This window comes from Dioscorea cayenensis, chromosome 4 (assembly GCF_009730915.1).
Source record: "Dioscorea cayenensis subsp. rotundata cultivar TDr96_F1 chromosome 4, TDr96_F1_v2_PseudoChromosome.rev07_lg8_w22 25.fasta, whole genome shotgun sequence".
NCBI classification, from domain to species: domain Eukaryota; kingdom Viridiplantae; phylum Streptophyta; class Magnoliopsida; order Dioscoreales; family Dioscoreaceae; genus Dioscorea; species Dioscorea cayenensis.
This window is the reverse complement of record NC_052474.1, coordinates 1,702,455-1,723,817: the sequence shown is the minus strand read 5'-3', so window position 1 is coordinate 1,723,817 and position 21,363 is coordinate 1,702,455. Positions and strand designations below refer to the sequence as shown.

At 35.1% G+C, this 21,363-nt stretch overlaps 3 protein-coding genes and 2 pseudogenes across 4 annotated transcripts; 2 read left to right on the top strand and 3 right to left on the bottom strand.

The window, feature by feature from the left end:
* The first annotated feature begins 4,856 nt into the window (after positions 1-4,856).
* LOC120259009 (NAC domain-containing protein 71) lies at positions 4,857-7,477 on the top strand. Its single transcript, XM_039266525.1, has 5 exons — positions 4,857-5,473; positions 5,980-6,257; positions 6,353-6,679; positions 6,765-6,997; positions 7,080-7,477. Exons 1-4 carry the CDS (start codon positions 5,317-5,319, stop codon positions 6,828-6,830), a joined length of 828 nt encoding a protein of 275 aa, XP_039122459.1. The 5' UTR covers positions 4,857-5,316; the 3' UTR covers positions 6,831-6,997; positions 7,080-7,477.
* A 967-nt stretch (positions 7,478-8,444) lies between these two features.
* On the bottom strand, positions 8,445-9,189 carry LOC120259010 (heavy metal-associated isoprenylated plant protein 31-like). Of its 2 annotated transcripts, XM_039266527.1 has the most exons (3): positions 8,995-9,157; positions 8,839-8,914; positions 8,449-8,749 (listed from the first exon to the last, which is right to left on the bottom strand). In XM_039266527.1, exons 1-3 carry the CDS (start codon positions 9,034-9,036, stop codon positions 8,550-8,552), a joined length of 318 nt encoding a protein of 105 aa, XP_039122461.1. In that variant the 5' UTR covers positions 9,037-9,157; the 3' UTR covers positions 8,449-8,549. The 2 variants fall into 2 exon arrangements, with proteins under 2 accessions (XP_039122460.1, XP_039122461.1); XM_039266526.1 differs by having other exon boundaries at positions 8,445-8,749; positions 8,839-9,189.
* Positions 9,190-9,253: 64 nt separating this feature from the next.
* On the bottom strand, positions 9,254-11,585 carry LOC120259008 (annotated as a pseudogene).
* LOC120258172 lies at positions 11,426-16,314 on the top strand (annotated as a pseudogene).
* A 503-nt stretch (positions 16,315-16,817) lies between these two features.
* Positions 16,818-18,865, bottom strand: LOC120258255 (aluminum-activated malate transporter 12-like). Its single transcript, XM_039265610.1, has 5 exons — positions 18,582-18,865; positions 18,102-18,515; positions 17,917-18,026; positions 17,693-17,836; positions 16,818-17,610 (listed from the first exon to the last, which is right to left on the bottom strand). Exons 1-5 carry the CDS (start codon positions 18,838-18,840, stop codon positions 16,894-16,896), a joined length of 1,644 nt encoding a protein of 547 aa, XP_039121544.1. The 5' UTR covers positions 18,841-18,865; the 3' UTR covers positions 16,818-16,893.
* Positions 18,866-21,363: the final 2,498 nt, after the last annotated feature.

Sequence of the window (21,363 nt, the reverse complement as noted above, 5' to 3'; positions counted from 1 at the left end):
GGCTTGTGTTCTCGATTTCCAAGGAAGTTGGGACAAGCACTTACCTCTAGTGGAATTCAGCTTACAATAATAGCTTCCATGCAAGTATTGGTATGGCTCCTTATGAAGCTTTGTATGGGCGTAAGTGTCGAACACCCCTCTGTTGGGATGAAGTTGGTGAAAGAAAGTTGCAAAAATGTAGAACTAATTGAGGGTAACCACGAGAAAAAAAGTGAAGGTAATTCAAGGCAGGGTTAAAAAGTGGCCCAAGGCCAAGCAAAAGAGCTATGCTAACAATAGGAGAAGAGATTTAGAATTCCAAATTGGTGACAGAGTTTTCCTGAAGATATCACCTTGGAAGGGAGTAATTCGGTTCCGTAGCGAGGGAAAGTTAAATCCTCGCTATATTGGGTCATTCTTGATACTTGAAAAGAATTGGGCGATGGCTTATAGATTCTGATTGCCACGAGTTAAAGAAGATCCATAATGTTTTTTTCATGTTTCATTGTTGAAGAAGTATGTACGGATCCGTCGCATGCACTTGAAACACCTCCGGTTGAACTCCGAGAAGATTTGACTTTTGAAGTGAGACACTGTTCGTATCCTTGATCGGCTAGAAAAAAAAGTGCTTGAGGGAAAGGTGGTGCCGGTTGTAAAAAGTTCTTTGGAGAAGTGATCAGATTGAGGAGTTGACTTGGGAACTGAGCGGTTCATGAGAAAGAAATATCCTCATTTATTCGATTGAGTTGGGTAGATTTGAAAATTTTTGAGGACAAAATTTTTTTAAGGAGGGTAGAGTGTTGTACCACTGTCACGATTTGAGACCTCGGGCCTATTTAAATTTTTTTATGCTTGCATTAGGGATAAAATGGTCATTTTGCATTAGTGGCATATTTGCATGACTGCACGATGAGTTGTGTGTGAAAACCGACCAAAAACCGGAGGCAAAAGCAGGTCTTTTTGGACTCATTCCTCTTTATTTTTGTATTAGAGGGTATTTTTGGTAATTTCAGTCTTCAAAAAATAAAATAAATAAATAAAAAAATAAAAAAATAAATCTGAGAATTTAGAGAGGTGAAGCACGTGGCAAACTTGCTTCTAGCCCATTCTTTTTCTTTCTTTCTTCTAAGCCTTTCCTTCTTGCTTCCTTGCTTCCTTGCTTCTTGTTCTTCTTGTTCGGCCGAGCATAAATTTAGAAACAAAAAAATCTTTCCGGCGAGAATTTCCGGCGACCTTCAATACCAAATTTATTCCTCTCTCACTCCCGAATCCGGTAAGCCTTATATCCAATGTTTTTGTTTTGTATTTCACCCGTATTTCCTTGTTTTTTTAGAAATATATAAAAAAATTTCGATTTCTCCATGAATATGATGATCCATAGGCTTAAATTGAAGCCAATGATTTATAATGCATGTATGAGGATGTTGTAGAAGAAAATTTTTCGATTTAGAGTTGTAAATTGGGAGAAAACCATAGTATAAGGTTCAGGATTCTTGTAGCAATTTCGAAATTCTTGTAGCATCGAAAATTTTTGAGCCTTTTATGGTATTTCTTTGGTCCACATTGAAGCTCTTCTTACACTGAACTCATTAGAACTAGTTTTACTCCATTATGATGTCGTTTGGATCCAAAATGAGCGATGTTTTTGCCATAAAAACCCTAAGGTTCCGTATTAGGCGTGTAAAATTGTATTTTCATGCATTTTTCTTTGGTCATCATTCTTATGTTCGTTAGAATTTGAATTCTCTGCTTGTATCTAGGTGGCGAAGCATCCTCTAAGGGGAAGGAGCTCGCCAATCAGTAAGGGCGTCTCGGGGACGAGGACGAGCGGGTTCAATGAGTGGTTAAATTTCTAATTGCATAGATTTAATAAGAGTACTAAAGTATTTGTTCATGTGTTTTTATCACATAAATTTGATGATAAATTGGTTTCCACGATATATATTTTTGAGTGCAATTTACTTGAAATGGTTAAACCTAGAATGCTTATACCTATTTATTTTTGAAAGAAACATGTTTACTTGCATTTCCGTGTTTATATGCAAATGAGATATGGTTTTAAAAGTACATTTACGTATTTATATGCAAATGAGATATGGTTTTAAAAGTACATTTCGTATTTATATGCAAATGAGATATGGCTTGATGTATATTTCCGCATTTGTATGCAAATGGAACATGGTTTAATGTATATTTTTCGGTTTTAAACATTGTGCGATGGATTCTTTGAATTGGAAATTGGAAAAGAATTATATGTGGCATTCGGTTTTAATGGTGACGCGGACTTTAGTCCGACAACTGCGATGTGGGGTTCCACGGTCCGGCCTGATGGGAGGCGGCGTGGTTAACCACGGGTTTACCACGGTCAAGAGGTGCTGCGGAGCCATTGGCGGGGGTTACATTATGTGAGAAACCCGGGGTCACCACAGGGGATCTCGGTAGCTAACACCAAGGAAAGGCAACTCTTTTTAAATTTTTAAAAAGTTTTAAAAACTCCTTGGTGGTTCCACGACTAGTCGTGACCCACGATTAGTGTGGGAATTGTTTTTAGGCCCGACTGTATTTTTTTGGAGCTATGTTCATTATGTTTTAAAAATGTTATTTGCTTTTCCTATTGATGAATCCTGTGTTATTTGTTAATATGTTGAGTACTTGGAACTGATTTTTTTTTATATGCTATTATTTTTTTCTTGAATTACCATTTGAAATATTTTTATCACTCTGTTACATCTATCTGACACCACTCATCTGGGTAACCTCAGTTACTCACCACTCCCCTTTTTATCTTTTTCGATTGCGACGTTGGACGAGTTGTCTGTGTCTGAGCGATGAGAGTGGTCTATCTGCACTTCTTGTTTAGGTTTGTTATAGTATGCATGACCCTTTATGGATCCACTAGACTTGACCTTATATGTGGTTCTTGTATTTATATTTCGGGTTGTATCTTAAAAACCACGGTTTGTCTTTATTATTGTTGTTACTTGTGTTTAGGGTTCCTAATCTTGGGGAACCCTATTTGTGATATTTTATTATGTTGTCTTCTAGTTATATAATTGTGATAACAGGTTTATATTGAGCCTTACGGCGACCTGAAAGTGGGGCCGTTGTGGGACCCATTTCTTGTCGTCGTGGCGGTTGCCACGTGCCCGGTTAGGTTCGGGGCGTGACACTGTTAATCTATTTGAATAAAATAATCATATTTTTTTTTGTATTGTATCTTCGCATCTCTTATCATTTTGCAAAATTGATCATATGCTTGGATATAATGCAACTCCTTACACTCAAAATGCAAACCTTCAAGATTTATTCCGATGATTAGATTAAAAGAGCCTCAATTTCGTGGGACCTATGACTTTTGCTCCTAAAGGACCTGGTGACTCCTATAACAATCAACCCTACCCAGCTGCTTGACAATGGCCACATGAGTCTTATCTCTATAATAACTCTTGTATCCGTTTTTGTTTTTATTTATCCACCGCTAGTGGATGTGTTTCCTCCCTTTTCTCCCTTCCCCCATCTAGTTTTGCTTTATCTTAAGACTATTTTTTGTTGTTTGTTTTGTGTACTTGTTTTAGTTTCTCTTGTTTTTGTAATGTTATTCTCTTTTCAATAAATTATAGTTTACCCACTTTTCATTGAAAAAAAAAAATATCATGATTTCAAGGCTAATTGTGATTATTCTATTTTATTTTTATATATTATGATATATTTATTTATTTTTACTATTGATAATATATGTTATATTTAAATATTAATGTATTTATTAAATTATCTGTAATCTATAATTAAAACGATACAAAATTCTGAAACCAACTGAGACATCGATTAATTTTTGCTCCCTTAATGTTACCCATGAAAAATGATCTACACTATCATATCACTAATATCTTTAACCTGTTTTACGTCTATCATTTTATATCTTTAATTATTTGTATATGGAATTTTTTATTTTATTTAATAAAATTATTATTTTTATCTAAAAAAATATGAAAATTAAATGCTTTAGCCATTAAACTATTATTTTCTACTTAATTTTTAGTGAGTAGCATTATGGTTGTATTATTATTATTATTTTTTTGAAATTAACAGTGAAATATTCTAAACATCATACATAAGTAGTTTTATAAATCTCCTTTTTAAATGCAATTTTTGCATCTAAGACAAGAGTTAATAATTCTCCATAGTAAACTGTAAACTTTATACATAATCAACACTTGTCCAAGGGCGGCTAAGATAAACCAAAAAAAGATTTTTTTAAAAAAATATTTTTATCTAACAAAAAGAAAAGAAAGGCAAAGTATTGCATTACTTCTTCCCACCAATCAAGACATCTATTCAGCTGTTGCCTAGTTGCCAAGTAATCCCATTCATATTATATCACAATAATAATAATAATAATATTATTATTATTATTATTATTATTTTTGATAAAAGTGGATAAAACCACTGATTTATTAAAAAAAAACCGATAACAATAACAGACAATTAAGACAAACAAGTAGATGGAGAGAGAGAAAAAGAGGATCGCAACATCAGCGTGAATGTAGAGCAATACAACGAGAAAAAAAACAAGCAGAAAGAACACAAACAAAGATCCACAACCCGGAGCTGAGAATTATTTTTATTTTTTTATTATTATTATTATTAAAAATTAAATATTTAAACATTAAAAAATACAAAAACCAAATAAGTTTCTTTTCTTTTTTTAGTGGGAAATAAGCAATAATAATATTATAATAAGAAAAACACAAATTAACGGTAATTCAATATTTGGCGGGAAGCTGGTTCTCGTGTGAACCGTTATTATTATCTCGCGGTTTCTTTGGGTCCCGCGCTTTGAAAACTCTCTCATGGCTTCATACAAGCGATCCCAAGTCTTTCGGTCACTTCTCTTTCTCTATAAAACCCCTCAACTCCTTAGTTCCTCAATCCCTCCCATTCTCATCTCCATTCTCAACAATCTTAGCTTCATTGATTTGGTTAGTGTGTTCTTGAGCTTGGATTGGATCTTTTTGATATCCTTTTCCATATAGTTTAGTGAGCTTTGTGTGTATTGGTGGTGGTGGTGGTGGGGGTGAGGGTGTTTGAAATTCTTGGAGTGTGGCTTGTGGAGAAGAATGATCCTGATTTACAAGGGTTGCATCCTTAGGAAAGTTTGTTCTGTTTTGGAGAAACTTATTGTTGAGAAAAGCTTCTACTTTTGGATTTTTCAAATCTTTAATAGATATAGTTTGGGCATTTAGTTTTGTGTTTAGTTTGTTAGCTTTGTGTAGAACTTGGTTTTTCTTTTTCAAGCTTGTTGTTCTTTGGTTGGAGTAGTTTATAGCTAGGTAGATAATGAGTCACATGTCGCTTCCACCGGGTTTTCGCTTCCACCCGACGGATGATGAGTTAGTGGGATATTACTTGAAGAGGAAAGTAGATGGGTTGAAGATCGAATTGGAAGTAATTCCGGTAATCGATTTGTACAAGTGTGATCCGTGGGACTTACCAGGTAAACTGACTGCTTACTGTTTGTTGAAATGCCTGCATGTCTTGTTTTTGTTTCGATGATAATATGTGTAGTTTGATTTTTGTCTAACTGAGCATGGACAAAGATAGGGATAGGCGCTTTCTGAGTGATAATTTTGTGTCAAACTTTTCTAATCTATTGTGAGTGGTACGGCATTTTCAGTGTGAATGAAGCTTACTGATTGGCTATTAGCTAATTGTTATATGATTATGTTCGTTTGCTTTTTGGCACAATCTTTATGCATGTTGAGCAAAATTATGGTCTTTTTCAAGCATCTGATCTTTTCCCTAGAGGTCGGTTTTGTATCTAAGATTTTATATTCTAAAAGCAGCTCAATGGTAGACTACTATTGTTGTTTTTCATACATACCCTTGAGATTCCCGCATCATATTTCTTTACTGTGAAGAAAAAAATAGAGCATGTAATTCTTGTTTTACTATCATCATGTTTGTTCAATGCTATGCTAATCTTCAATTAATTGGTCACAGATAAATCATTCCTCCCAAAAAGAGACTTAGAGTGGTTTTTCTTTTGTCCACGAGATCGTAAATATCCAAATGGCTCACGCACAAATAGAGCCACAGCATCAGGCTACTGGAAAGCCACTGGTAAAGACCGAAAAATTGTCTGTGAACCTTCCGTAGCTGCACTCAAGAAGACCCTTGTCTTTTATCTCGGGAGAGCTCCTGGAGGAGAAAGAACTGATTGGGTCATGCACGAATACCGGCTCTGTGAAGATCATTTTCATGGAGCTTATAATTTTGTGGTATGATTATTCCGTCATACAAAATCACATTTCTTGTGGTTTCTTGAAAGAACACTCTGTTTCTAATTCTTCATAATTTTCGATGATATCAATAGGGAGCTTATGCCTTGTGTCGTGTGGTTAAGAGACATGAGCATGCGCAGAAGTTGGGTGATCTGCAAGGAGAACATAGATCAAAAAAGGTGGATCTCACACCAGCCACAGGTGCCATTGGCTCAAGCAAATACTTTGGTGAGGTCTTGAATGTCTCCGAAGATAACCACTCTCCAGAATCAAGCATATTCAAGGAAAACAACAATTTGGCCACTATAACTTCTCCAGACAGTGGAATAAGGACGGAGCAAGCATTGATTGTGACTGAGATTGATCAAACAAGCTTCCAAGTACCAGTTCCATCTGTTCTTCCCTCAAATGCTTTGAAGGTATATATATGAGTGATCAATTTAACTTTATAAGGGCATTGGGCATGTAAATTATGTTTTGACACACAAAAAGAACTTGCTGCAGGATATGGATCATTCGGTGTATGAAGGCATAATGGACCATTCAACATTACCAAATGAGTTCCCCTAATTTGACTCCTGTATCCTCTTATGCAAGCTTTTCAGAGGATTCCTTCTTGGTTGATGAACTCAACGGGAATGTCTGCTTGTCACCTTTTCCAAGTCCAATACATTGCATGGGCATGTACTCCAATGAAGAGAACATTGCTTTAGCATACATGAACGCTCCATTTAGTGGTACTGTTGTACTAAATTGAATTTAAAATGTCTTGAATTCATTACCATATTCTGATTATGACTTGCTCTTTTTTGTCGGCAGAAATGAATACATGGAATGCAGTAATGCCACCAGTTATTTGTCGACAAGCAAGTGAAGAGGAGGTTAACTTGTGGCTCGTGGAAGACAACTTGGTGATGTGAAAAATTCTCTCCAAAAGATCTAAACTTCCGAGACAACTCCTTTTAGTGATTGATCTTGGAGTTGAAGTAGCAGCAGTTCATGTTCATACATCAACAGATCAGGAAATCTAATGATTCTAATGTGTATCTCCAGCACAACTTTTTTAATGCTTGTGCTTGGCTAATATGGTTTTTAGTACTCTGGTTTTATCTTTTATGCATCAAGCTATGAAGCTTGCAAAGTTCTCTTATTATCTATCACTATGAAAGAACAATATCTTATTATTATTGTATCTCGGGGAAAAGTAATAAATAATATTCTCGTTGTTATTATATGAAGAATAAAGTTCTTTATTAACATTTATTGGTTCCATTTGAAAAGGAAGCCTAGTTAAAGCCTTAAGTAAAGGTAATAATAGCAATACAAGGGAAAAAGTAAGGAGGGGAAGCTAGATGGAGCCAAGCATATATGCCTTTTCCTCCACTTCCAAAGAATGGATGTCATGCACCGCCATTTACCCTTTTTTCCTCTTCGGAATATAGTTAGGAAAGTAAAGAACCATTCATATTAATTTTGGCACACACATATATATAAACATATATGTATTCATATTAATTTATTGGTGTGACATATGAGGGGATTATTTTTTGTTAGTTAGTATGTAGAAGTCTCTTCTTTTCTTTTAATGATGAATATATGATGTTTTATTCACACTTTCTAACAAGTAAAAACTAAATTTTTAAAAAATAAAACTTGATACATTATGAAAGAGAACAAATATAAAGGTAAAAAGAAAAGAAAAGAGAGAGTTTCAATGTGTGGACAACTGACCACTTTATAATTAATTCATTTTGCTCTTTCTTGAACTTGAGATTTATAAAGTTCTGTCTATGATAAACTCATAGACATATTTGTATATTATTTTACATTCATAGTTTATACAAACTATGCATTCTTTTTAAGTTTAATTTAATTCATAAACATACATGCATTTCCATCCCATCATGTAATTCAATATCTTTGGTTTACTGTTAGTACATAGTGACAATAATTAAAAGAAAATTTCAGATGAAGCAGCCCTTGAGAAAGCAAGTGAAAATGGAGAATAAGATGAAGAATAAATGTGCTTTCTTTCCTGCAACTTCCAAGAAAGAGGAGAAACTAAAACCACCTTTCAAGAGCATCTAATCAAAAGATAAAAAAACCTTTATGTTCTATCATGAGGAAGGTATCCAACTAAACTCTCTCTCTCTCTCTTATTCCCTCACAAAAAGGCTCCAACACTCAAATCAAAGCAGCTCAAAAGTACTGTTCATTTCTCAAGAGATCTTCTTATTCAGATAATATTATTACATGAAAGAGGAAAACAAACAAACAGTAATAACAAACTCAGGAAACTCCATTACTGACAAAGAGGAAGCTCTTCTGGTACCTCTGAATATAAGCATTGAGTAACAAGTCAGTCATGTCACACCATGGTGTGCATCTGAAACCACTTCTTCTAAGTGTCCTTATGACTTTGCTTTCTTGTGCTTCTCCTCTCACTGTGACTTTCTTCTTTCTCAACTCCACTTCCACACTTCTCACACCTTGTTCATCAAAATATGTTCATATATGAAATAGATTGGAGTACTTGTTCTAGTTTAAGAGATGTAAAATAAGAAAGTTAGTAGTGTACCTTTGAGTTTAGAGAGGCATTTCCTTAGCCTTCTTTCACTGTGGAAGCAGAGCATCTCAACCTTGAGCTCCACTGCCTGCAGGCAAAGGGAAGAAGGATCAATGGATTGTAACATTTTTTTGGAAGATATGGAATTCTTTGGAATGATTTGTTTACCTGCATTGTGTTGTAGGCAGTCCAGGTATAAATGGATAACATTGAGGGAGAAACAGAGCAAGGGAGATGAGAGGGAGAAAGAGGAGCAGCTTGGCATGCTTTTGAATGCTCCTTCTTTAGATATGGCTAAGCTTTTTATTATTCTTGTACTTTGAAAAGGTCTCTCATCATCTTTACTAAAGTTCATAAACTGAAAGTCTGAAATATTAATCTTTACATATTTTTTAAATTAACAAAAATGAGATTTTTTTTTATAGTATTATTTGAAAATAGTTCTTGTATTATTGATAATAAGGTGGTACATTATACAAGACTCTTCAGAGAAAACAAGGAACATGATGGTGCTGTGTCTGTCTCATTCTGCTCCATGTAGTCCCACATTGCTTGGCATCTCTCTGAGACTCATATTGCTCATTTTGAATCCATCCTTCATATCAATGTTGATTTCATCCATCTCTGAACTTTTCTTAAAATGTGCAGCTCTTCCCAATTCCTCTACCTCCCTGATCACTAGATCCAAACGTGCCACCATTTCCACCAGCAAAGAAGCAAATGCAGCAAATGGTAATGCTTCTGAGAACTCCAGGCTTGTAATGGCAAGCTTACTCAGTGTTGTATTCAACACTCTCTTGTCACCTGGTTGTTTTGATTGCTCTATAAATCTTTTGCTTCTATACTCTAATGTTGCTGAAAATGCATCATTCCTAAGTGAAGGAGATGTGAAAGATGACGAGGCTTTATCATTCTTCAAACCCCCGGAGAAGTTTGATGTTGAGTGATAATCTTTCTTCACAACCCCCAGAGAAGTTTGTTGTTGAATGATGATCATTTTTCAAATGTCCAGATAAGTTTGATGTTGAATTGTGATTGCCTGAGCTGATGAAAATGAGGGGTTGAGACTTGATAGCACAGTTGAGGTTATGCAAGGCCTCTTGCAGACGATCAGACAATGTATCAGAACAGCATTGCTCCCTGTTTCTTATGCTGTTCGCCAGATGCATGAGAATTCGGGTTGCTTCTGATGCGACATTGATGCATGGTTCTCGAAACATTGATCGAATAGACAGTGAAGTCTGTGTGAAAAACATCCAAACATGTAACCTTTTGATATTAAATTCTCTATATATTTTGATATACAATGATGAATAACAAGCACCTGAATTTCAGATTCTAAGCATCCATGCAGAGAAACTGCAGTGTATGCAAAGTGTCTAAGTATAGTACCAAGTTTTACATATCGATGCCATGGGTATCTATAGCAGTTCATTGAACACCTTGGCTCCCAGCTCGCAAACAATGCCTAATAAATCAATGCTCAACAACATCATTTTGTGTAAGTTGAATTAATTAGCAGAATAAGATATATAAATAAATACTCACAAGGGATTCATCGGTTGCTTTTGAATCCAGAACAGTCTTGTAACCTTTCTTGATATCATCTTGGGATGACATTTCATCAATATTGTCTGCGAAATAGTCATGAACACAAGCTGCATTGTATATATGAATCAATGAACAATAAGCATATCAGCAAAACTAACTAAACATAACATTTTAATAAAACAATACCTTGAATAGATCTTGCTAACACTTCAAGCTTGTCAACCGTGGACTTACGAAGATCTCTGCCAGACCAATTTGGCAGAATCAATAGAGTCATACAAAGACAAATACCACAACCAATAGCAATATTATAAAGCCGTTCTCGCGCAATTTTCAGCACATCAGTGACCCGAAAACTCGATACAGTAATCAGATTGAATGTAAGAATGAACACCAATACACCATAATCATAATTCTTTTTAATATGGGGTATAAACCTCACATAAGTTGCAGCAGAACCAATCAAGAACACAGAAACTCCAATAAAAATAGCTCTGAAAACTTTCCCTGATTCCTCTGCTACATAATCAATCAGAAATGCCAGTGAACCAGCCATCATTGTCCCTAATCCTCTGTTCAATCCTTTGCACAATGTAGCTCCTAACATCACCAATCAAACAATTCAATATGTGTACAGAAAAACATGAATAAAGATGTATACATATACCTGGAGTGAATTCAAGAACAACAACTACTGTCATGACAGCCCACATTGCATTCTGTCCAACACCTTCAAACAATGGCTCCAAGAGATACAATAAGGAAACTAGTGTCAAAGCAGTGCCCACTTTGAGAGCATGAATAACCCTTCTTGGATCATCTCTTCCAACTTGATATAATGTTTTCCACAAAGAAACAGGGAGTTTCTTCATTCTTTCCATCACCACTCCCACTGAGATCTTCTTCTTTCCCTCCTCCAGAGCCATTTCATCCATCACACACTGAGCAAACCAGGAAGCTCAGATGCTTGTATTTACTATTTATATTGACATTTAGATATGAAAAAAATACAACATGAAACATGACAATGTTTGAATGAGATTAAACAATGAGCAAGTGGGAGTACCAAAATGGAGTCGTTGGTTCTATGAAGACAGGTTTGTAGACTTGCAGATTTCTCACTCGTCAAGTAGAAAAGGAAACTCTTTCAAACTCAATCACATGCTCTTCTTTGAAGCCTATGAAGTATGAACCCATCATATAAAAAGATAACACGCACTATGGCAGCTTGAATGACAGCTTGACAACCACTACCACCCGAAGTGGAAGTCACTTTTGAGTGTGTGTGTGCACGCTCGCGCAAGCGTGGGTGAGCGATGCAACGTGGAATCCTCTCTGTTAAAATTGTGTTAAACCTCCCTAAAATTAAAGAGGATATCCGGGCCCGAAAATCCTCCCTAAAATTAGAAGAATTTAGATAAATATATAAAATCAGATATCTTGGGTTTTTTTTTAAAAAAAAAAAGAGCTCATTTTAAAAATAGGCGGGGTTTGGTTTTCATTGTTAAAAACCAGTCCCGATAAGAGCCGATTCGATTACTCCCTCCAGTTCTTTTTATTTGTCGTGATTAACCGAATCTCACGTACCAAAAAACTTAGTTATTTCATAAAATTTTATAAAAAAATAGTTATTTTTCAAAATTATTCCTAATTTATATATTCACATTTCTCACTCATATTCAATTCTAAGAAGAGAATTGAATAGAGTGTTAAGGGTAATTTTGGAAAAAAAAATAATAAGTGCTTCTTGATTTTAGAAAATGACAGATAAAAAATATGGATTTGTGACAAATAAAAAGGAACGGAGGGAAAATAATATATATATATATATATATATATATATATATATATATATAATATGGTTTGAATTGTCATTAACTATTTATTAATTAGGTTTGTATATAATTATATGATATGTATTTATTGTTGACTGCATTGATTATAATGGCTTGAATTATAATTGATGTGATTGAATAAAAGATGTGCATTTGGTATTTTAATTTTAAAGTGTTTTGTAGAATAATATTTAGTCATTTTCACAAATTAATATTATTGTTAACTTTTTATAATTTATAGATTATTTGATAAAAACCTATTTAGGCGGCCCTTGGTTAGAGGTCATGGATGGGTTCTGGTAAAAGTTAAGGCCCATATTTTCAGGTCAGGCATGGCTTAAACAAGCTTAAATTTTAGTAATTATGGACTCAACCCTGTCCAAATCAGGGCTAGCTTGGCCCATGAGAAGGTCTAGTATATATATACTATAAAATTATTATATTAGTACTATTTATTTACTGTTTATTTGGTTATATGTGAGAAGAGTTGTATTCTCCACCCTTTCAGGAATATAAGCCAGAAGATTTACTATTGTGAGGTTATGGTTAATAATATTATCTTCAACACATGCAGCAAATCCTAATTGTCCTATATGTTAGTTTATCCCACATGATAAATCTCTATAAAGTTATTAAACTACCATAACTAGTGCAACATTATATTTATTTATTGATTTTTACACTCGACACTCTTTTATAATGCACTGCTTGTGATTATTGAAAAAAAAAAATAGCTCATAGATTAATGTATTTTTATTATGAAGTGAGTTTAACTATATTTTTCGTTCAATATAAAAATCACTGGAAGTGGTATTTCTCCACTTATGAGGCGCTCATTTTAGGGAAAGTGGGGGGAAGTGGTCTGACTTCCTCCACTTCTGATGTTCATTTGTGCTAAAGTGGGTGAAGTGTCACTTCCCTCACTTTCGACTGATGTGAATTTTGAAATAAGCCCACTTCAGTATTTTTTTAACTGAAATGGGAGGAAGTGAGTCAATCTATAAAAACTAACTTCTTTTTATTTTTAAAGTTTTTTTGAACTCATAAAACTTCATCCAATACCTAAATCTTTCGGTTTCATTCTCAATTTCTGACAAATAAATAGAAAAATCCTAGAAGTGATATCACTTCCCCCATCTCAAAGAAGTGACACTTTTCTCACTTTCTGATTTCCCCTCATTTACAGTGAAATTAACGCCCTTTTTAATTTTAGAATAAAAAAACACATGTGGTAGGGGAAGTAAATCCCTTTCCTCACTATTCCCATTTTTCCAACATTTCAGTGCCAATGAACAGCCGTACGGCGGAGACATATTTATTGCATATGCTGTCAAACACCAGAGAAGATAACCCGTTTTTCTTTTTGAAGTACGTCCCTTCAAGGACTACAAGGACATACAAATACATTAACTACTTAAGTTGTGTTCTTAGATATATGATAAGCTTACCTGGGCAGGTGTGATATCTCATCAAACGAATGTTGGCTTTGTCACTTTGTCAACGGAAGACTGTATTGGAATCAAGTGCAATCATGAGATTAAAATATAAATTTTAAATAAATATGACATACAGAAAGAAAAGGTATGAACCTCTTCAGTATTTATTTATTTATTATTGTTTGCTTGGGAATGATTGATTTGAGTATTAAAATAGGATAAATAATTAGAATGGGGAAGATGAGAATCATGACATGCATGAGGAGAATCATGACAATATAGAAATCAGGTGGAATATTTTGGGTTTGCTTTAGTACCAAATGAATCAATTTTTAAAAAAAAAAAACATAGATAAATTATAATACATTAAAAAAATATATACATACCAAAAGCAGAAGAACTGAAGAGAAAAAAATGACAAAGAACAAAAACAAAACAGAGACAACCACGAACGGTGGTCTACCCAAATAAATCATTGTGTTTGTGACACCCCCATAATAATATAGATTGTGGACTCTAATTTTTTTATTTTTTTATATATAATAATATATTAACTATTTTGTACTGAGGTAAATAATTGTTAAGGAAAATAGAAAATTTGTAAAAAAAAATCAATAGAGCAATAAGACAACGTAAATACACAAAAGATTTACGAGGCTCGGTAATATGCGGCCGTATTTTTGTTATTCACTTATCTTGCATACAAAAGACCAGTATTACATAAATTTATCGGTAAAAAGTCTATGCTTGAATATATAGACCAAGGGCTTATTATCATCCACATAAGTTGAGTGCCATGCCTCCTTAGTATTAGAGATATTAATCAAGTCCAAACAATACTTGAATTTCTCTGTAGTGATAGCCTTAATTTGATTTTGCAAGTGTAACTCCGCCTACAACTATATATCCAACCCATTTGTAGATATTTCTTACACTCCTCTCTCTTTTAATCACTATTAAACCATTCTTACTTTAATGCAATTTTTTTTTGTTTTATATCCAAAACTGTTTATATGGAAAGTACCCAGAGAAATCATTTTTTCTTTTTAATTCTAGAACATATCTAACATCATATAAAGTCTGAACAACACCATTATACGTCGAATGAAATAAATGTCGATAAACCACAGCTTTATTACGTCAGAATTTTCGTCTGCCCCTATCCACTAATAAATATATGGAATTCTTTGGAATGATTTGTCTACCTGCATTGTGTTGTAAGAAGTTCAGGGTTAATTTTTTAGTTAGTCACCCAACTATAACTAATTATCACTTCGGTCACCTAACTTCAAAACGTATCAAAATGGTCACCCAACTAATAATGTCTTTCACCGGTCAGTCACCAGAGAGATTCCGGCAAATAAAATCTTGCGTGGCAGTCGGAATAGCTGAGTCAGCATTATTTAACCATGTCAGTAGTCTAACTTGGCTTGTCCACGTAAGAGAAACTTGCTGACTAGGGTTAAGAACGTCAACATCCCCTTCACTGGCCGCCACCTTCTGCAACGCTTTGGATGATATCATAAACAACTTCATTGACCCACCTCTCCTCCGGCCCTCCGTCGATCCCCGCAACATCCTTTCCGACAACTTCGCCCCGGTCTCCGAGCTCCCCCCGACCCCATGCCCCATCATTTACGGCCGTATACCACCTTGTCTCGCCGACGGTGTCTACATCCGCAACGGCCCCAACCCTCAATATCTCCCTGGCAGTCCTCACCATCTCTTCGACGGCGACGGCATGCTCCACTCCCTCCTCCTCATCCTCCTCTTCGCCATCTCTTCTCTTCTCCCGCTTTGTCCGCACCTACGCTCCCATCCTTCCCAACGTCTTCTCCGGCTTCCACAGCTATGCCGGAGTTGCGCGCGGTGCCGTCACTGCCGCCAGCTTCCTCACTGGTCAAATGAGCGTGACTCAGGGAACTGGCTTAGCTAACACCAATCTAAGCTTCTTCACCGGCTGTCTCTACGCTCTCGGCGAGTCAGACCTCCCTTATGATAGGATCTAAAACACACTCAAGATAAATATCAGAAGAAGAACAAGGCACAAGAACTCAGATGTTTCAGTGAATGAAGAACACACTGATATTAATTACTTGGTGCTTCATACCATAACATAATTTAGAATATATAGAGTTCATACAGCATCATTTAGACATACTTAAACATCAAACATAAACAACAAAAACATCGATTAACTAGTCCCAAAGACAGGCAAAATAAAGACTGATCAAACTTTTGCATTTCCCATGCTTCACTGTATTCAGCTTTATGTCTCTGAAACTGTTGTTAATTTCCAGATCAAATCATTCTCCAACACCTTACTCCCTCCACCTTTCCACCAACGATGGCGACATCTCCATTCTCCTCGTGCGGAAGACTTCTCCGCTGAACTCTTCATGGGCATGACCGCTCATCCCAAGAAAGATCCTACCACCGGCGAGCTCTTCGCCTTCCTTTACGGCCCCATCCCTCCATTCGCCACCCTACTTTCGGTCTCGACAAGGGACGGCAACAAGCTCGCCGACGCTCCCCATCTTCTCCGTTTCAGTGAGCCATCCTTCCTCCACGACTTCGCCATCACCGAAAACTACGCTATATTCCGCAGAAGACATCGTTGCCTCGCTCCTTCTGAATTGAGGACGAAGAACGAAGAAGAAAGATGATGATGTGGAGGGTCTTAAGCCGAGTTAGCAAGTTTCTCTGACGTGGACAATCCAAATTAGACTGCTGACATGGTTAAATAATGTCGACTCGACTATTCCTACCGCCACGCAGGATTTTTATTTTGCCGAATCTCTCCGGTGACCTGATCGGTGAAAGACATTATTAGTTGGGTGACCATTTTGATACGTTTTGAAGTTGGGTGACCGAAGTGATAATTAGTTATAGTTGGGTGACTAACTGAAAAATTAACCCAAGAAGTTCAGGTATAAATGGATGACATTAAGGGAGAAACAGGGCAAGGGAGATAAGAGGGAGAAAGTGAAGCAGCTTGGCATGCTTTTGAATGCTCCTTCTTTAGATATGGTTAAGCTTTTTATTATTCTTGTACTTTGAAAAGGTCACTCATCATCTTTACAAAGTTCCTAAAACATTAATCTTTATATATTTATCAAATTAACAAAATTGAGTTTTTTTTCAGTATATTATTTGAAAATAGTTCTTGTATTATTGATAATAAGGTGGTACATTATACAAGAATCTTCAGAGGAAGCAAGAAACAATATGGTGTTGTGTCTATCTCATTCTGCTCCATGTAACCCCACATTGCTTGGCATCTCTCTGAGACTCATATTGCTCATTTTGAATCCATCCTTCATATCAACCTTGATTTCATCCATCTCTGAGCTCTTCTTAAAATGTGCAGCCCTTCCCAATTCCTCTACCTCCCTGATCACTAGATCCAAACGTGCCACCATTTCCACCAGCAAAGAAGCAAATGCAGCAAATGGTAATGCTTCTGAGAACTCCAGGCTTGTAATGGCAAGCTTACTCAGTGTTGTATTCAACACTCTCTTGTCACCTGGTTGTTTTGATTGCTCTATAAATCTTTTGCTTCTATACTCTAATGTTGATGAAAATGCATCATTCCTAAGTGAAGGAGATGTGAAAGACGACGAGGCTTTATCGTTCTTCAAACCGCCGGAGAAGTTTGTTGTTGAATGATGATCATTCTTCAAATACCCGGAGAAGTTTGATGTCGAATGATGATCATTCTTCAAATGTCCAGAGAAGTTTGAAGTTGAATTGTGATTGCCTGAGCTGATGAAAAGGCGTGGTTGAGACTTGATAGCACAGTTGAGGTTATGCAAGGCCTCTTGCAGACGATCAGACAATGTATCAAAACAGCATTGCTCCCTGTTTCTTATGCTGTTCGCCAGATGCACAAGAATTCGAGTTGCTTCTGATGCAACATTGATGCATGGTTCTCGAAACATTGATCGAATAGACAGTGGAGTCTGTGCGAAAAACATCGAACATGTGACCTTTTGGTAATAAATTCTCTACATATTATGATATACAATGATGAATAACAAGCACCTGAATTTCAGATTCTAAGCAGCCATGCAGAGAAACTGCAGTGTATGCAAAGTGTCTGAGTATAGTACCGAGTTTTACATATCGATGCCATGGATATCTATAGCAGTTCATTGAATACCTTGGCTCCCAGCTCGCAAACAATGCCTAATAAATCAATGCTCGCTATTATCATTTTGTTTAATTTGAATCAATTAGCAGAATTAGAGATATAAATTAATACTCACAAGGGATTCATCAGTTGCTTTTGAGTCCAGAACAGTTTTGTAACCTTTCTTGATATCATCTTGGGATGACATTTCGTCAATATTGCCTTCGAAATAATCATGAACACAAGCTGCATTGTATATATGAATCAATGAATAAATAAGCATATCAGCAAAACTAACTAAACAAGTTAATAAAACAATACCTTGAATAGATCTTGCTAACACTTCAAGCTTGTCAACCGTGGACTTATGAAGATCTCTGCCAGACCAATTGGGCAGAATCAATAGAGTCATACAAAGACAAATACCACAACCAATGGCAATGTTATAAAGCCGTTCTCGCGCAATTTTCAGCACATTAGTGACCCGAAAACTCGATACAGTAATCAGATTGAATGTAAGAATGAACACCAATACACCATAATCATAATTCTTTTTAATATGAGGTATAAACCTCACATAAGTTGCAGCAGAACCAATCAAGAACACAGAAACTCCAATAAAAACAGCCCTGCAAACTTTCCCTGATTCCTCTGCTACATAATCAATCAGAAATGCCAGTGAACCAGCCATCATTGTCCCTAATCCTCTGTTCAATCCTTTACACAATGTAGCTCCTGACATCACCAATCAAACAATTCAATATGTGCACAAAAAACATTAATAAAGATGTATACATATACCTGCAGTGAATTCAAGAACAACAACAACTGTCATGACAGCCCACATTGCATTCTGCCCAACACCTTCAAACAATGGCTCCAAGAGATACAATAAGGAAACAAGTGTCAAAGCAGTGCCCACTTTGAGAGCATGAAAAACTCTTCTTGGATCATCTCTTCCAACTTGATATAATGTTTTCCACAAAGAAACAGGGAGTTTCTTCATTCTCTCCATCACCACTCCCATTGAGATCTTCTTCTTTCCCTCCTCCTGAGCCATTTCATCAATCACACACTGAGCAAACAGAAAGCTAAGATGCTTGTATTTATATTGAGATTTAGATATGAAAAAAGTACAACATGAAACATGGCAATGTTTGAATGAGATTAAACAATGAGCAAGTGGGATTACTAAAATGGAGTAGTTGGTTCTATGAAGACAGGTTTGCAGGGTTACAGCCTTTCTCACTCATCAGTACAAAAGGAAACTCCCCAAACTCAATCACATGCTCTTCTTTTGAAGCCTATGAAGTATGGATGTTTTACATCACTAGAAGCCATCATGTAAAGGATAACACCCTAAGGACAGCTTGACAACCGTTTTAAATGATGGGTGACTCATGCAAGGTTGAATTTTTTGTGCCGTGGTACTATATAATAATGTACAAATGCTATAATATATAAGTTGAAACCCCAGTTTGGTCCTGTAAATATATAGGGTTGTCTCTGTGGTCCCTCTATTATAATTTGGCTTATGAGAATACTTTTATTATTGTAATTGAGAATTTTGGTCCGCGCCTTAACATCTGTTTGGGGCAGGATTGTGGTGGGGGAGAAAGATTGAGAAAGAAGAAAAGGTTTATTGTATTTTTCGGGTTTTGATCCATTTAGATTTGCATCCGAAAAATTAAGCGGGAATTAATTAGGTGGTTAACTAGTTCTTTGTTTTTAAAGTTTTTTTAATTATATTTAAAACATAAAAATTGCCACGTCAGCCACAGTGAACGAAAAACAAATAAACAGATGTTAAGATGCGGACCAAAATTTCTCAATTACAATAATATAAGTACTCCCATAGGCCAAATTGGAATAAAGGAACCAAAGTGAGATAGCCCTACCTACTTACAAGGGGCCAAATTGGGGTTTAAACTTAATATATATTGTAAAAAGTACTATGTTAGTATTATTTACTTATTTTTTATCGGATCTTTATAGAATGAGTTGTATTATCCATCCTTTCATGGTTAAAAGGTAAAAAAGATTAATAATTGTGAGGTTGTGATCCATGTTATATCATTTTGGGCGTATATTGCAAATCCTAATTATCTCATATATTAGTCTGTTTACATATAATAAATTTTTAAGAGGGTTATTAAGCCACTGTAAAACGGTGTTTTTAGCTATTTTTGTCAAAAACAAAATAATAACTCAAAAAGTTTAATGTATTTTATTTTAAAATAGGTTAAATTATATTTTAAGTTGATTGTGTAAAGTAGGGGAAATAATACTTCTCACTTGTCATCTACCATCATGAAGCGGAGAAATTCAACATACTTCCCCAATTTTTTCCGGTACTTGAGTCTGAAAGAACAGAGCCTAAGGCGGAGACACATTTATTGCTTGTGCTGTCAAACACTTGAGAAGAAAAGCCGCTTTCTTTTGCAGTACGTCCCTTCAAGGACTACAAGGACATACAAATACATTAACTGGTTAAGTTTTGTGTTATTAGATGTATGATAAACTTAAATGGCAGGTATGATTTCTCATCAAATGAATGTTAGCTTTGTCACTTTGTTTGTCATGTCTAAAAAATTCTGACCAAAATAACAATAGAATTAGATTTGTTTAAAATTTAGATGATGAATTTTTTAAAAATAATAAAAGTATCCAAAAGGATTATAAAACAAATTGTTTTGAGTGATTGGTTGTTTGCATGAGGAAGGTTGTATTGGAATCAAGTGCAATCATGAGATTAATATATAAATTTTAAATAAACATGAGCAACAGGAAAAGGTATGGTCTCTTCAGTATTTGATTATTAATTTATTATTGTTTGTTTGAGAATGGTTTTATTTGAGTATTAAAATTGGATAAATAATTGGAATGGGACAAGGATGAGAAATCATGATGTGTATGAGAATAATCATGCCAATTTAGAAATCAGGTGGAATATTTGGGGGTTGTTTAGTACCAAATAAATCATTGTGATGCCCCCAAATAATACCATGGACGACTCTAATTTTTATTTTTATTTTTCTTATAATAATATATTAACCACGTTGTATTGAGGTAAATAATATTATAAAGGTTTCTTCATATTGGAAAGTGGCTAAGAACAGTTATAATAATAAAAAAAAATTGAATCAACAAAAACAATAAAATAGGCATCGGTAATTTTTTTATAAAAATAAATAAACTATAAATTTATTAAAATTCACGTTAATATTTTTTTTTTCAGTTTTTTTAATAAAAAACAGATAAATTATGTTAATTTAAAGAAAAAAATAAGTCAAAAAAACATCATAATTAATAGGACAAAAAGTTCCACATGTAAATGTCAACATAGAAATACGGCACACATCACATGCAGTTTAAGTTATGTTTTTGGAGTAAAATCCAACTCTCTCCCAACTAGCTTTCCTTCATGTTCCACGTGAGCAAAAGTGATGCTTGGCTTCACCATGGATTCAAAATTGACAAACTCTATAGCGTCTAGAAGGATGTGATGCATTGAAATAAGAAATAAGTAGAAAATTAATAATTTTTTTATTTAATAAAAATGGATAACTACAAATAGAAGGAC